General features: G+C 44.4%; 1 protein-coding gene across 1 annotated transcript in view; it reads left to right on the plus strand.

Moving 5' to 3' along the window:
• Nucleotides 1–1,130: 1,130 nt before the first annotated feature.
• LOC134409119 (ubiquitin carboxyl-terminal hydrolase 12-like) overlaps nt 1,131–17,022 on the plus strand; it is a 54,502-nt gene continuing 38,610 nt past the window's right edge. Inside the window, exon 1 of the mRNA XM_063141701.1 lies at nt 1,131–1,249. Within this exon, the coding sequence (XP_062997771.1) occupies nt 1,202–1,249 (48 nt within the window). The 5' untranslated portion in view covers nt 1,131–1,201. The remainder of the gene's footprint in view (nt 1,250–17,022) is intronic.

The following is a 17,022-nucleotide window of genomic DNA, read 5'->3' on the forward strand; positions in this document are numbered from 1 at the left end:
GTTGCATAGAAAAGGGAATTTCAGCAGGTGTCATTTGTATATATGGAGAACCTGGTGAAATTCCCTCTTCATCACAACAGTTAAAGTGCAGGAGCTATACTAGAGTGACCAGATACAAAAGAGGGCAGGGCATCTGCAGCTTTAACTGTTGTGATGAAGAGGGAATTCCACCAGGTTCCCCATATACTGTATACAAATGACACCTGCTGAAACTCCCTTTTCAATACAACTGTTTAAGATACAGGAGCCCTGTCCTCCTTTTCATAGGGTCACCCTAGTTAAAGTGCAGGACCTATACTAGAGTGACCAGATTTAAAAGAGGGCAGGGCTCCTGCAACTTTAACTGTTGTGATGAAGAGGGAATTTCACCAGGTTCCCCATATATACAAATGACACCTGCTGAAACTCCCTTTTCAATACAACTGTTAAAGATACAGGAGCCCCGTCCTCCTTTTCATATTTTCACCCTACTGAAGTGCCATTCATTTCAACGGGTCTACCCGAAGTTAGGGTGACCCTATAAAAAGGAGGACAGGGCTCCTGTATCTTTAACAGTTGCATAGAAAAGGGAATTTCAGCAGGTGTCATTTGTATATATGGAGAACCTGGTGAAATTCTTTCTTCATCACCACAGTTAAAGCTGCAGGAGCTGTGCTAGAGTGACCAGATTTAAAAGAGGGCAGGGCACCTGCAACTTTAAGCATTGTGATGAAGAGGAAATTTCCCCAGGTTCTCCATATATACCAATGACACCTGCTGAAATCCCCTTTTCAATACAACTGTTAAAGGTACAGGAGCCCTGTCCTCCTTTTCATAGGGTCACCCTACCCGAAGTAGAGCTTCAGTTGGCGTCTACCCCGGGTATGGAAAGAAGGCACGGACGCCGGGCACGTCCCCGAGCGACGTGGGACGGGCAGCGGGTAGAAAAGAGGCCACGAAACGGGCCTTGGCGGCTCCCGCTCTGCCTGCCAGAGCCCGGAGGAGGCGAGGAGGGCCGGAACGGATGGAGGGCCGGAACCTTCTTTCCGGGGCGGCGGGAGGACGCCGGGGCCGTTTGGCTGCTGCGCGCAGGGCAGCCCGGACCGCGTTGGTTGTGGCGCCACCTGCGGCTGCTGCCGCTGCCGCTGTCAGTTGGGCGGCTGGGACCCAACATGGCGCTGGCGGCGGCGGCGGCGGCGGGGGGCTCCGGGTCGTCGGGCGGATGGAAATACTGATGACGGTCCGCAGACTCGCCTCCATCTGTACCATGGTAAGGGAGCGGGGATGTGGGGGGGCGCCCGGGCCACACTCCTCCCGCCCCACAGGCGGCCCCACCCCACCCCCGGGACCCAGCCCCACAGGAGCCCCCCAAGCCTGCCCCTCAAGTCAGCCCGCGACCCCCTCCGAGTATCCCTCCGGATACCTTTGGAAGCCTCTTTTCTGAGCCAAATTGGGGGGGGGGGGCAGGGATAGGCATCGGGGGCGAAGGAGAGATAAATCCCTGGCATGTAAAATTGGCATCCTATAGGGCTAGGATGATCAACTTTCAACGCCACCACCTCAAATTCTGGCGTCTCTGAGCGCATGCAGAGTGCCTTTTCTTTCCCGGAGGGAAGCCGCCTTCTTTAAAAAGAACGGCAGAGTATGCCTGTCTTGACATATGTGCAAAGTTCACCATCATCATCTATTAAACAAAATTAGGAGGAAGTAGTGCTTCTCAGCATAATGTGACTCTTGTTTTACTCCAAAGAGTAACTTATTTGGATTTTGGGTTCGCTTGGCACCTACATTATATGCTTTTAGATACCTTTTTATTCTCCCAATATTTTAACAATCTATAAATTTTAAATAACATGGTTTTAAATTTGTAGTTTTGCGTTGCTGCTGTTTTTATCTGGTTGGGCTTTTATATTGTATTTTATATTATGGTTTTATACTGTTGTTTTATACTTTGAATGTTTTTAATTTTTGTGAACCGCCCAGAGAGCTCCGGCTATTGGGCGGTATAGAAATGCAATAAATAAATAAATAAATAAATTTAAACAAGCAACCCCAACTAGTTATAAAGAAATAAATAGGGAAGAATACCAAACAGTCTTTCCGTAGGCAAGAGGGCATTGTTCTCCTTCCTTTTTGGGCTTTACGTCACCCTACTTTGACACTAGAGAATGGTAAAATTCTGGCCACTCGGCAACCCTACATAGAATGTCTTCCTGCTCATAATAATGTCACCCTTCCACAAACGATGTATCCCTCTTTGCCTTGCTAAAATTTCACCTCTAAAAGTTTATTTCCAAAGGCTTTCTCTCACCTTTGCCTCTGGCTCTCCCGTACCCACAATGATTTCTGCCTTACGATCCGCCTCGCCTCCCTTTTCCCCCTGGTTCATATTGGTCATGCAAAACATTTGTGTGTATTGGAATGGCATGAAATGTGTGTGTGCGTTGTCACATGCGAGAGGATTTTGTGCATGATTTTCAACTGGATTTGCAAGTGGAGTAATTGGGAACTTGCAGCCCAGCGTGGCTTCCCTGGATTCAGAGGTTCAGTGAAATATACATGGGTGTGATCATAGTACTCTTATGTTGAGCTTTTAATGTGCTTTCTGTCATGCTTTCTGAGTAGGAACTACATGAAGCAGAGGTAAAATGTTTGGAAATTTTGAAACATTTAGAAAGAATTTTTATTTCCTCTTGAGCTGCTTCTCTCTTGCTGACATTTAATTTCTCTCCAGTCAAAATTAGCCAGCCCTTCCTCTTCCCTTCCCACAGAATGTCCATAATGAACATCTTACCTTGAACCTGTATCAGTGCCTCTCTTCCCCACCTTCCAATCTGAATACGTTTTTTTGCTTCCCTTCTTCAGAGTTTTCAGCTGCTATTTCTGTTCCCTTCTCTTTAGATAGCAGAGTCATTACTATTTATTACATTTATATCTCTGTTTTCTTCCATCATGGAACCCAAGGCAGTGTACTGGGGGCAGTTTTGGGGTGGATGAGGACAAACAGGTTGAAGCTTACTCCAAATAAGATGCAAGTGTTGTGGGTGGGAAAATCTGTTGATCTAAATGGAGGTCAACAGGCTGGATGGGGTTGCACTCCTCGTAAGGAGGCAGGTAGTTCTTCTGGACCTGGTACTTACTGTAGAAATGCAGGTGGTATTGTGGCCAGGAATAGCTTTTACTGGTTCACCAGCTGCAAAGTTATCTAAAGAAAAGTGATCTTGCCTCAGTAATGTATGCTCTGCTTACCTCCTAGCTGGATTACTGCAATTAGCTTTACCTGGAGCTGGCCTTGAAAATGGTCCGGACACTTCAGTTGATCCAAAATGTAGCAACTAGAATCTTTGTAGGAGCTAGGTCTTTCGAACATGTTAATCTATTCTGAGCCAGTTACGTTGGCTACCTATTCAATTCTGGGCTCAAATTAAGGAGCTGGTATTAGCCTTTTAAGCCCTAAATCAGGGGTAGGCAGCTTGGTGCCCCTCCCAGATGCTTTGGACTTCAGATCCCATAATCCCTGACCATTGGCCATGCTGGCTGTCTCTGACTGGAGTAGTAGTCAAAAACACCTGGAGGACGCCAGGTTGTCTACCCCTATTCTAAACAATTTGAGGCCCAAGTAATCTGAAGGACCATCTACAACCATGCGAGCCTGCCTGAGCTTTAAGATCATCATCTGAGATCTTCCTCTATGGTTTATCAGTGAAAGCTCTGAGATTGGCAAGTGCTAGGGGGAAGGCCTTTTCAATGGTGGCCCTACATCTCAGGAATATGTTCCCCTGGGAAGCACATATGGCAACCTCTTTCCTGGCCTTTAGGAGGTTTTTAAATACCTGTTTATTCCAGTCTGTGTATTGTCCTTTTATTACTTAGTTACATATATATCCTGCCTTACTTCCAAGGAGCCGAAGTTGGTGTACATGACCCTCTTCATTTTATCCTCACAACAACTCTGTGAAGTAGGTTAGGGTAAGAATCATCGGGGCCTGCTTCAGTTGGAACCCCCCCCCCCCCAGGGCTAACTGACATCTTCACCCTGTGGGGAAGAAGATGCGAGGGAGACTGGAGCAGGCAGGCACCATCGGGGCCTGCTTCAGTTGCCCCCCCCCCCACAGGGCTAACATCTTCACCTTGTGGGGAAGAAGGAGCTGTTGGTTTGCCCCTCCATTGGGAGATGATTGGACGGAGCAGGGCCTTCCCACCAGCCTAAACAGTCTCCTTAATTTCTTTTTATTTTCTCCCTCTTCCCTCCCCATCCACTTTTCCTTGTGTGTCACGTCTTTTTTTTAGAATGTAAGCCTGAGGGTAGGGACTGTCTTCTTTATTGATACATTGTAAGCCACTCCAAGAGCCTTTTGGCTGAGGTGCGGGATAAAAATACTCTAAATAAATAAATAAATAAATAAGAATCAGTGACTGGCCCAAAGTCATGCAGTGAGTTTCACAGCCAAGTAGGGACTTGAACCCAGGTCTCCCCACTCTTAATCCAGCACCCTAACCACTACGCCATATAGGCGCTTGGCTTTATCTGCTGTTGCTATTTTATTTGCTATTTTAATGATTTATGTATTGAATATTGTTTGGTTTGATGATTTATTTTATATTTTAAAGTAGGGTGTCATTGCTTTGAGGGTTTTAAAAGCAGGTTAGAAATCTATCTATCTAATAATAATAATTTCCCAAGTCCAAACCTGCTCAGCTTCTGCAAGTTTGCTGTATCATGTGTCTTCAGTCTCTGCACTGTGATCCAATGCATGTGCTTTTCTCTCCACTCCTTCCCATATTTCTTTCGCCTGAGCGAGAATTTCACTTTTGTTAGGGTGCAATCCTATGCATGTTTGGATAGAAAAAGTCCTTCAACTCCCAACATCCAGCCGTGCTCACTATGGTATGCTAGCAATTGCAATTTTCTGTCTAAACTTGTATAGGATTGCATCCTTATTAACTCTTTTTCAAAAAATAAAATAAAATAGTGAAGGTAGTAAATTAAATTTACTTCTCTCTCATCTTGTTTCGCCATGTCAAGGTGTCAGTCTTCTCTCAAGGTTTTATGGTCTGCATCCAAGAAAGCATTTTCCATTAAGTTCACACCCAGATGACTTCAACCTCACTTGCCAAACTACACATTACATTGCAGCAATGTGTAACATTAGTCTAACGGCCTCTTCTCCATCACAACTGCACTTTGGGAGAGACTATTTTTCAGTGCACAAGGAGTAGAGGGCTGGGATGCTTAACCCTTCCTCTAATCAGCCTAGGGTGACCCTATGAAAAGGAGGACAGGGCTCCTGTATCTTTAACAGTTGTATTGAAAAGGAAATTTCAGCAGGTGTCATTTGTATACAGTATATGGGGAACCTGGTGAAATTTCCTTTTCATCACAACAGTTAAAGCTTCAGGTGCCCTCCCCTTTTTTGTATCTGGTCACTCTAGTATAGCTCCTGTACCTTTAACTGTTGTGATGAAGAGGGAATTTCACCAGGTTCTCCATATATACAAATGACACCTGCTGAAATTCCCTTTTCTATGCATCTGTTAAAGATACAGGAGCCCTGTCCTCCTTTTCATAGGGTCACCCTATATCAGCCTGCTTTCCTGGGCAACCCGCTGCTGCTTTTATTCCTGCCTATGTTTGCCTTATAGACCTGCGTCAGCAAGCCTATTGGGGGAAGAAATGGCTTGGGAAAGTGCCTGGCCTGGGAAAAGTTAAGAAGCTACCCCTTTCTGTGCTACAAATTGCCACCTCCTGAGGATTCTTTGCAATGGGTAAAGGCAATCTATCAGGCTGTCATTACAAACAAGAGCAGTGTAGCATGTAGCTGGTCCTCAAGATCCTTCACCACTCTTGCCTATCCTTTGTTAGTTACTCTGTAGAAAGGTATCTTCTCAACTTGTCTACCAACCTGGTGCAATCAACTTCTCTACCAAGCTGGTTTCTTTCTCTGCAAAATTAGTAATTATGGCTTTTTAATTTTATTTTTAGGGAAGCCAGCATACTATAAATAACTTGAGATGTGTTTTACTGTACTCCTCCTCACCCTGAGTGTGTGCCATGAAATGTGTAGAATTTTGTTGGAATGTGTTTAGAGAGCTCATCTGCAGTATGTAAAGGAGGATTATGGAAGGCAGCTATCACTGCTTGTTAAGAATTTGGGGTGTGCCCTGAGAAAAGGCAGGTACCAGCCCTGTGTCTGCATAGATTACTGTTCTGGGTGTGTCTCTCATTTGCAAAGATGCAGCAGACATTATCCTCTGAGGGTGAATAATTGAGGACAGTTGAAACATATCAGTTGCAAAGATACAGCAAAATGGCCTGCCCCAGGTGAGGCTGCCTGGAAGGTGAGAGCAGTGGTTCACACAGAGACACAATGGACACAGGAACCTTTAATTAAATTTATTTCTTGCAGCACACAGTTATCTCATAGTACCCTCGTGTGCCCTGTCACATATTTTTGGAACTACTGGCTTAGGGCAAAGTTCCTACTAGCAAGTCATTGCAATAAAAGAAGCAGAGTATACCCAAGGCCCATTTTAATTTTGATTTTAGTAGGTTTCAGTACTCCTGAACCCCACAATATTTGTTATCTTTTGTAACTTTTTTTTATCCTATTCTTCTTCCAAAGAGCTCAGCATAGTATATATCTCATTGGGAAAAGTTGGTCCATTTCAGACTGCAATCCTATTATTTAATAATGATAAGCCCCATGGAATCCGGAAGCTCCCAAATAAACATATGTGTGATTGCAGATTTACAATAGTAGAATGGATTTCCCCCCCTATAGAGTGCAATCCTGTACTTGAGATGGTTTGACTGGGTTTTATAGGATTCGGTGGAAGGCCCACTACATAGCAGGGGAAAGCAAGACACATGAGCACCATGATAGATGCACTGCTGTAACAGGACATCTGGTAGAGATACAGTCCCTGACTGGTCCTGGCAGAGTTTCCAGAGACACTGGGGTGTCTGCCATTTTTACATCATTTTTGGTTGAGCGTTTTCCCCCACCCAAGGTGAACAGGCATCGGATACAGCCGTTGTTTTGTTTTTGCAGTGTTGTATTTCTAGTAGAGATATTTGGATTTTGTGAAACCTGTGTGTGTTTTGTCAATTGTGTGGTGTCATTCATTCTGGCGTCTGTTCACAGACAGATTTGAAAAAAAACCCCATTATGTGGGAAAATGTGTAAATAATTACATAAGGAAGTTCACAACAATTTACATAATTTATGTTAGTACGTAACATTTAGTATATTGTCCCCCATTCCATTCAGCTTTTGCCCGCGTAAAAAGAGGTCGGTCCTCAGCAGATTCCACAGGTCTGATTCTTAGAAATCTGAACTCACTTTAGTCCATTTCGAGTTTCTCCAGATTCCCTAATTTCTAGTGCCAGTGTAGTATGCATATACGATTGCTCTGTGAGTCCTATAGAGATTCTTTGACTCCATTACATACCAATTTGCTGAATGTATAACATGGCTGTAGTATTTATTTCTGTAAATGTGAAAAATCAGGAACTTAACCAGTCATTTTCCTAGATGAAGCAAACATATTACTTAATGTGGAAAACATGACTCGTGGGAGTGTTTTCTATATCTTCCATATGCTGAGTGTCTTAGTGCAGTTACCTTGAGTTTGCACAGGTAAAGAAACGACAGGTTTGTGTGTCATGAGTATATGTGGGTCTAATTGTTTTTAGTTTTCCGGTTTCCCTACCAGCTCAGATGTCCTTATTTGAACTTGGGAGGGTGTTTCTTACCATGCTTGTAATACACAGAGTGCATTCCAGAGAGAATTGGCAGGAGTTGTGTAACAACGTTTCTGTTTTCAAGAGACAGGAAGATGGATTTTGGGTGGCAATTGGCTATTACGTAACAAAGGGGTGTCAGACATAAGCCTATAGGGCATTAAAAGACACTTTGGGGCTGCTAGTGCAGTGGACTGGACCAGACCCGAGACACACTTCAGATTTCCAACCTTCAACATGGGACTCACTTTCACAATTTTACTTTTGGATTATACTTAATAGTCCTAATGTCGTGACCCATCTGGAGTGATCTCACCACCCACTTTTGGGTTGCGACTCACCGGTTGAAGACTAGTGCACCCCACATCACCCTTACTACTTCACACAAGGAAGCCAGAGCCCCTGTAGAGCAATGGAGCAAGCTTTTCAGTCGCTCCTGCTGTGGCCAATTGACCCATCATCCCCTTCTGCTATGGGTGTTTGTTTGGCATGTGCATGCCTGATCTATACCTGTCTCTTTTCAGCTGGTGATGTTTGCTACTGGTGTCTGTAGGACACAATACAGCCAAAGGAAATTCCTGAACCACATTTGGAATGTATAACATCCTATCCAAAGGATAAATGGTTAAGAACTGCTAAGCTGCATCAGCTGCAGAAATGCCAATTCCCCAGTTTTAGTGCCTTAATTGAGGAAAACCTCAAATTCAAAGAGAAGGGACATTTTGGGTTGAAAAGTGATGGGTGCAGCCCCTGAGCCTTTGCCAAATGAGGAGTTTGTCTCTCCTGTCCCCTTGAGTTCACCCAGATGCTAGAGCAGTTGTAGCCCTACACATGTGGAAGGCACCACTTTGGGGAAGGCTATGCTGCAAATTGCTAGGAATAGGTGGGAAAGGTTCCTTGGCTTCCACCCACAATTGGCTTTAAGGTCTGGTTTTACTCAAGAAGAAAGGCTTGTTCTATTGCATTGTCATTAAACTCCTCCTGCTGACCAGGAACCGGACAAGCTCCTTCCCTGCTGTGAGTGCTCAGGCATTACTCAGCTTCTAATTACACAATAAAATGCAAAATTAATGTAATGTGTTGATGTTGGTATAGCTGAGAACAGTAAATGAATGCCTGTCCTCGCCATATCTGAGCTTAGTTCCCATCAAGGCACAGACAGAGACTTTGCAAAGCTGCACAGTGCGTTTGAAGGGAATCCAAAAACCTGTCTGACTTTAATTACATTACATTAGGGGTGCAATCCTGTGCGTGTTTAGACAGAAAAAAGGTCCTGCGATTCTCAGCCTTCCCCAGCCACCCATGGGGAAGGCTGGGAAATGTAGTAGGTTTCCCCCCTGTCTAAACACAGAAAGGATTGTGCCTCAAATCTATGCAATCCACCCTCCACCTTTTCTACTACCTTACCTATCCAACCAAGCAACATTATAACACCCTGGATCCATATCCTCTCCAACTGTCCCCAGAATATCTCCTCTACCTTTTGGTGCTCCCGTTGTTGTAAAATGTCCTGGGAGGGCTTCTGCCCTGAAAGGCGGCCAAGAAATATTACAAATAAATAAATTCTGCTGCCTGGCCCTACAGTGCCGCTCTCCACTTTCTGTCCAGGAACTCGACTCCTCCCTCAGTGATGGAACTGAAGTTACTCGCTGTAGTCTCTCCATCTCCTCCCTCTACTCTTCCCATCCTCTCCTTTCTTAACCCTTCCCACCCCACCCTGCCCGAGTATCTGTTGATACTCTGCTTTGACCATCTCATCTCTTCACAGGCCCCTTCATACTGCTTGCATTTGGTCCCTGTCTCCCCCCACAACTATTGCACCATGTCATTAACCATCCCTCTCCTCTGGCTGCTTCTGTATTGTGTTCAAATATGGCACTACTCCACCCATTCCACCGCTCACCCGCAAAAGTCTGTCGTCCTTAGACCCATCCTCATCTTCTACATACTGACCCTGTTCAGATGACACGCTAAACCATGGTGGTTAAGCATTTTGAGCTAAACATTATGGCTTAGTGTGTTGTGTGAGCCATGACTTAGCATGGCGTGTGAACCATTCTTAACCAAGTTGGCTGCATAACCATGATTTAAACATGCTCATTAACCATTTGCTGCAAAAGGGTTGGTGGTCTAACCGTGGCTTAGCGTGTTGTCTCAACAGGCACACTGGCTGAACTCACTTCTTTCTTTTGCCTCTAAACCCCTCGCTTGTGCTATTCACGTCTCACTTTGGACTCCACCCTCTTGACAATCTGTTTTATGGCCTTAGTTCTTTGCTGGAAATGCCTTTGCTGAAATCACAGGTGTTCTTCTTGCTTCCAAAACTAAATAAAAGGCCCCTAGGATTGCCACTTGGCTGCCTTTGAGACAGTTGAACACCCACTCTTGTTTGCTTCCATCACTCTATTCTTAGTTGGTTCTTCTCCTGCCTCTGAGATGGTTCATTCTGTGTGTCTACTACCACTGTTCCTCAACCTTCTCCCCTTTCTGTTGCGGGTCTTTTTGGTTTGTGGTTCTCTCCTATTCCATCACTTTATGCTATTCCTTGATGTGTCTTGTGTGGCTTTCATTGCCAACTTATGTTCTCTTGACAGTCAGCCACTCCTCTCTATTCCAGACTTCACATGCTAGTCTCACTCACATCTTTGCCTGTTTGATGTATCTATCCACTTGGATAGTTTGTAATGGACTCAAGCTTGACACGGCATCTTCATAGAATCATAGAATAGTAGCGTTGGAAGGGGCCTCTAAGGCCATCGAGTCCAACCCACTGCTCAATGCAGGAATCCACCTTAAAGCCTCCCTGACAGATGGCTGTGCAACTGCATCTTGAAGGCCTCTAGTGTGGGAGAGCCCACAACCTCCCTAGGTCATGGGTTTCATTGTCGTGCTGCTCTAACAGTCAGGAAGTTTTTCCTGATGTCCAACCGGAATCTGGCTTCCTGTAACATGAGCCCATTATTCCGTGTCCTGTACTCTGGGGTGATCGAGAAGAGATCCTGGCCCTTCTCTGTGTGACGTCCTTTCAAGTATTTGAAGAGTGCCATCATGTCTCCCCTCAGTCTTAGGGAGCGCCTCCTCTCCTGGGTTCCAGCCTGCCACTTAAGGTCCTCGGAGGACATCTGCTGAGACTGATGGATGTGAGATTGACAGTTCCACACCAGAGGACCTTCTTCTTGCCACCCCTCAGCAGTGGAATGACCTGCCGGTTGAAATGTGCCTGCTGGCTTCTTTGAATGTTTTAAAGCAGGCAGTAAAGACCCTGTTATTCTGGCAGACCCTCCCGTTTTAGAACCCTGTTGCTGACCGCGATGTATTGTTTTTATGCTGTATGGTTTCATTGATTGTTGTTTTATCTTTTTACATTGTTTTTAGCATTTTTATGCTACCTGTGGTATTTAATTGATTGTTTTTATCTTGTTTAAATTGTTTTAACTTTGTATGCCGCCTAAGGTATTTTGTAGATAGGCGGGGTATAAATTGAATAAATGATCATGCCAAACTGAACTACTTTTATCTTTCTTCTCAAGACTTTCTCTCCTTGATGACTTTCCATTTCTATCAACAGCATTACCACTCACCTTGCTGACCAGGCACACAGCTTTATCTTTTATTTCTCCCTCTCCTTTCTTCCTTATACTCAATCTGTTGCTAGTCCTGCTACAACAGTGCAAACACCCACTCATTCCTCCCTGTTCTCTTGAACTCTGCTTCATAATCTGGGAGGAGTGTAGGCTTTTCAGTTTCCTGTGTGTGTATGTGTGCCAAACCCAGGCTTGTAGAGTGGTAGTCCAGGCCTGGGCCAAAACTACCTTGGAACTGTTGTCCTACTCCCCCCCCCCCCGCCCCATCCCCACAGTGTTAGTAGATAATATGTATTTAAATGCATGGGATATCAGCATAATAAATGTACTATATAATTTAGGGTGTAGTACTTAATTAGGATAAATTCTTCCTCATTAAATACTAAATAACTATGAATGCCTATACATTAGAGAGGCTGCCATCTGCTTTTCCAGTCTTTGAGATGATCAAATTGGTTTGCAAAAGGGGACTTTTAGCAATCTCCCCCATCCTGATGATACCTAACGAACACGGAGATGTGAGATGATCACAAAGGAGGAAAGTAAGAAGAAGCAAAGCTACCTGGGAGCAACGCCGGAACAAGCTCCACGGGCTGGGTCCTCCTCCGATGGTCACACTAGCGGTGATGGAGTCCGGGATTGGAGATTGCAGTCTGACCGAGTTTGAACCATGAGGTTGCTCTGGGAATTACTCTTCTAGGGTCTGATTGCGAAAGAGAAGCATTTGCTTCAGGGATGGGGAACCTCCAGTTTGCAGACGTTCCCCATCTGGCCCGTGTAGGTATTCTTGCCCAGCCCATAGAGATTTCCCTCTCCATAGCGATTCCCCTTTGTGTGCCGCTGTGAGGGGAGAAGAATGCCTGTTGCTATTTCCAATCACAGATGAAAGCGGAGATTCCCTTTCACATGCTATCCCAACCGCTGCTCAGTGGCCTCCTTTCCCATATGGCTTTGGGTGTAACTCCTTAATTTGGATTTAAGTGTAACTAAAAGCAAGTCTAGGTCGCTGTCTTTGCTCGCCTACATTGTCCCTCTCCTTTCCCTGTTGTCTTTCGCATTGTTGATTTTGGACAGGAAGCTCCTTGGGGTCAGGGGCCTATCGTGTTTTTTTCCTTGTGAAACTCTGAAAGGTGCCATGCACGCTGCTGTCGCTGGAGAAATAATATAATCCTTGTTCTTGCAGCTGCTCTGGCACAGGAATAATTTATAAGCCTTGGCGTTGGAGTGAGAGAAGTACAGAGATATTCCACAGACACACTAACTGCCGCACATACACATAGTATTTGTGTTTGTGAAATATGCAGATAAATGTGTCAGTTTTCCAGAAGTGGTTTCATTTGGGGGAGAATCTTCTGTTAACCTTGTAGTAAAAGCATCAAGACCGAGTCGCCCTGAAAGAAGCAAAGCAGTTCTAGCCCTGCGTTGTCCTTGATATATCATCAGTTGGGTGAGTTGCCAGAACATTTACCATCGTGCTTGGATCTGTAAGCTTGGGATGTGAACAGGCGACTGTTAGCATTGTACTGTCTCCTTAATGTCGAGGCATAAATAGAATAACAGCCATGAATAGACTTTCATACTGGGTGTTTGACAAGTCGCTCGGATGGATTTTGCTGGATACCGTATTTCTTCGATTGTAAGACGCCATCGATTGTAAGACGCACACTAATTTTAGTACCACCAACAGAAAAAAAGCTTTGATTCTAAGAATAATAATCGCACCCGTGATTCTAAGATGCACCCCGTTTTTAGAGATGCTTATATGGGGGGGAAAGTGTGTCTTAGAATCGAAGAAATACGGTATATCTTTCTTAGGAGCGGTTTTCGCCTTCTCTTTTTGGTCCCAGATAGATTCTGTCTGCATTCAGACAACATGATAGTCAACGGTGGGGTCATAATCAACTCGGCAGTAGTTTATCTAGGGAGTACTCCCCACACAACACGATAATAATCAACCGTGGTGTGGATTAGGATCAGTGTTGAGTCGGCTATTAGTCCATGCTGAGTTGACTCATTCATCCCCCGCATTCTCTCCCCCCTCAGCCCTCCCACTAGTATCCCATCAGCCATTGCTGCTGAAAATCTATCCTGCCAGTTGGACTAGAGTGGCAGCCACTGCTTTGAGTGCTCTTGCCTTGCAACTCTGTGGCTGATGAAATAACCAACAGTGGCCGAGCAAATAACCAAAGGTGTTCTCCACACAGCACAATCAGTGGTGGTTCAAATAATAATAATAATAATATTTCTTACCTACCTCTCCATTTTGATCGAGACAGGGAACAACAATAAACGATAAAATACATAACACTCAATTAAAACATAATATACATTGTTAAAAACATCCTAAAAAACATCCTAAAAACATTTTTAAAACATCTTAAAATTCCACTGGATAGGCCTGCCGGAAGAGATCAGTCTTTATAGCTTTCTTGAATGCTAGTAGACTGTTAAGTTGACGCGTCTCCTCCGGCAGGCCGTTCCACGGTCTGGGAGCAGCAGAAGAGAAGGTCCTCTGGGTAACAGTTGTTAATCGAGTTTTTGCTAGCTGAAGTAGATTTTTCCAGAGGACCTGAGTGTGCGGGGCGGATTGTACGGGAGAAGGCGATCCCGCAGGTAACCTGGACCCAAACCATGTAGGGCTTTAAAGGTGATAACCAACACTTTATACTTTGCTCAGAAACTAATTGGCAGCCAGTTAACCTGCAGAGTGTTGGTTATTTGCGTTAGTTATTTTGGCCAAATAACCAACCATTGGTTAAAAAAACTCCCTCCGCACAACACAATGACCCATGGTGGGTTAAATAACCAACCATCGACTATTTAAACCACCATTGGTTATCGTGTTGTCTGAACCCAGTCTCTTTCTCCAGGCGAATTTAATCCAGTTTGGTTTGGACATAACCACCCCTCGATCCACATCCCTTCCCAGCGATATCAGAAGAGAACATAATGCCACTGGCTATATGCTTTCAAATGAAGGTCATTATTGATCTATCATTTATTTTATTTGCTGTATTTATAGGCCACCCTCAACTATAATGGCTCCCAAGATGGTTTTACAATAAAAAGCAAGCGTAGAACTATTTGCAGTTTGAACAATTAAATTCTTGAAAATAAATTTAAAAACCAATAGGCAAAAACAGCAAGAGAAACAAAGCAGAGCATCCGAACAAGTAATGGAGCAAGAATAATTTGCTTAAATCCAATCTCTGAAGGCTCTGTGAAAAAAGTAAATTTTTACTGTCCTCCCTCCACCCAAATGAGAGGGAGACCATGCCCACCAAGCCTCTTAGGCCAGCCATGCTGTGGGCATGCTGGGAGTTGTAGTTCAACACATCTGGAGGGCACCAGGTTGGGGAAGGTTGCTCTAGGGGGAGAAAATCCCAAAGAAGAGGGACACCATAGAAAAATTAAGCATCCACTCTTTGATACTTTAATGGTTCCTTGGACAGGGGTTGATTGACAAATCTTAATGCTCAGGCAATTAAGATTAATAGGCAAGAAGGACAGACTTAATCCTGTCTGTGCGCTGTACACAGCAGCGGATATGTGCAGCTCTTCACAGCTGAGTTAGTTAGTGGTGGTTCACTGATAGGGGAAACCTGCTCATAGAACAATGTTCATGGGAGGTGGAGGTTAGGAAGTGTGGAGGGCACGGATCCTGACCTTAATGTTTCCAGTCTGAGTTGTGGACCTATAAATCAGTCTTCAGGGAAACATCTTGCACTTCTTTCTGAAGTTCATTTTCAATGTAAGGGTATTGTTTTTTGAATGGATACTTTGAAAACTGTCTGTAAAAGATAAAATCTGCACTCGTAATGTTTTAGGAAATCAGAACAAAATCTTATATGCCCCAGAGTATGGAAGCCAGCAGATTTGTTGATCGTTGGCAACATTAGATACTGGATGGGCACATTCAAGTGGTTTTTTATACGTCTGATTATTAAAGCTATGAAATAACCTTTACATTCAAAATTTGCGCTGGGAGACTACTTGCCCAGGACACATTTTCTTTATGCCTTTATTTGTACTGTTTGTACCCTACATTTCTGTATTAAATATACCATATATCAATACGCTAATAAAAGATATTGAAGGGATGATACCTTGATAATGTATCCTCTAGACTAGCTTTCCCCAACCTGGTGCCATTGAGATGTTTCAACTACAAATTCCACATTGCAAAGTTCGGGGGATTATGAAAGTTGTAGTTCGACTCTTCTGGAGAGCACATGGTTGAGCAAGGCTACCTTAGACCATCCTCTCGATTTTCAGATGTGCTGAGAGAAGAGAACTCAGTTTATTTAGGAGGGTTGGTGTCTGACTAAAGAAATCTTAGGTTGCAATAATCCTGTGGTCCCAGGAAGAGTGTCCCAGAGCCATAAGGTATTTCAGATCTGCCCCTCTGATCTAGATTAGGAGAGAAGGAGAAAAATGTCTCCCTATTCACATTCTCCACACCGTGCGCAGCTTTGCACACCTCTATCATGTCTCCCCCTACTCTCCTTTTTTCCAAGCTAAACAATCACAGCTGTTATAATCTTCTCTCATAGAGGAGCTGCTCCAGTGGATTGGGGAAATGCTGGGATCCACAGAATTTGTAGTTTTCCTACTTCCCTGACACATCCCTGGAATTGGCAGAAATGTATGCCCTTGGAGATGGCCTACATAATTCCCCTCCCTTTGCAACCAATAAGAGTGAAATCATAAACATAATGAAGGGGAAAGCAAAAAGAGGAATGGGCGGGGGGGGGGGGAACTGCTGGTCTTTAGTCAAAGTCAATTAAATTTGCATATGAGAAACAATAGTTCTGAAACAAAAATCCCACTTCCTTTGTTTTCAGTTAGAGCATAAGGCATTTCCTCCTGTGTGTGTGAGAAGGGAGAGGTTCTCTTTATAAAGATGGTGTGTGCCATCTGCAGTTTTTAATATTTGTATTAAATATAATTGGTTGTGTCCAGCTGTGCCCTTCTGTTCATGGGCAGCTCTTTGATCAAATGGAAGGGACGGGCGATTTTTGCTCATTCATCCCTCTGTAGCCCCCAAAATCTGCTCCAGAGGATTGGGGAACCCTCGGGGAAAGCATGGGAGAGGGTTCAGGGTGTGGAGTGGGGGCCACAAACATCACCTCTCATTCATGGAAGCTGTCCAGCTGGGTCAAAAAGCTGTTTATGAATGGAAGGACGCAGTTGGATACAACTGAGTTCTTTAAAAAAGAAATGCCCAGTTAATTTGGACATGTTTAATTGATCGAAAAATTTAAAATCACTTCGTGTAACAGTTTAATAGTGCAATCCTGTACCCACTTACCTGGGAAGTAAGTCCCATTGAATTTAATGGGACTTAGGGCTTTGCTAGACTTACCTTGGAATCCATGCAGGAGGAGGGGTGAGCTCGTGCTACAAGTAGTGTGGACCGTCACCTCTGTCTACATGTAAAACGCGACAGGCTGCAGGAAGGACCCGTCGCATCCACCATTATTATTTTTTTAGTTTTAAAGGGCCATGTGCGCAGGAGTGCACCAACAATAAAGGTAAGGTGTTGTTGTTTTTAAAAAAGGGTTCCTCACTCCCCCCCGGCTCCAATGTCCCCCGATCAACCCACCCTGAACTGATGGCCGCAGCGCTCCTGAGGAGCACTGTGCCCTGTCCGCCGCTTTTCTCAGCTACTCGTGAGTAATTGTGGTAGCTTGGAAAAGCGGTGGACCGGTCTAT

This window comes from Elgaria multicarinata, chromosome 15 (assembly GCF_023053635.1).
Source record: "Elgaria multicarinata webbii isolate HBS135686 ecotype San Diego chromosome 15, rElgMul1.1.pri, whole genome shotgun sequence".
In the NCBI taxonomy this organism is placed as follows: Eukaryota; Metazoa; Chordata; class Lepidosauria; order Squamata; family Anguidae; genus Elgaria; species Elgaria multicarinata.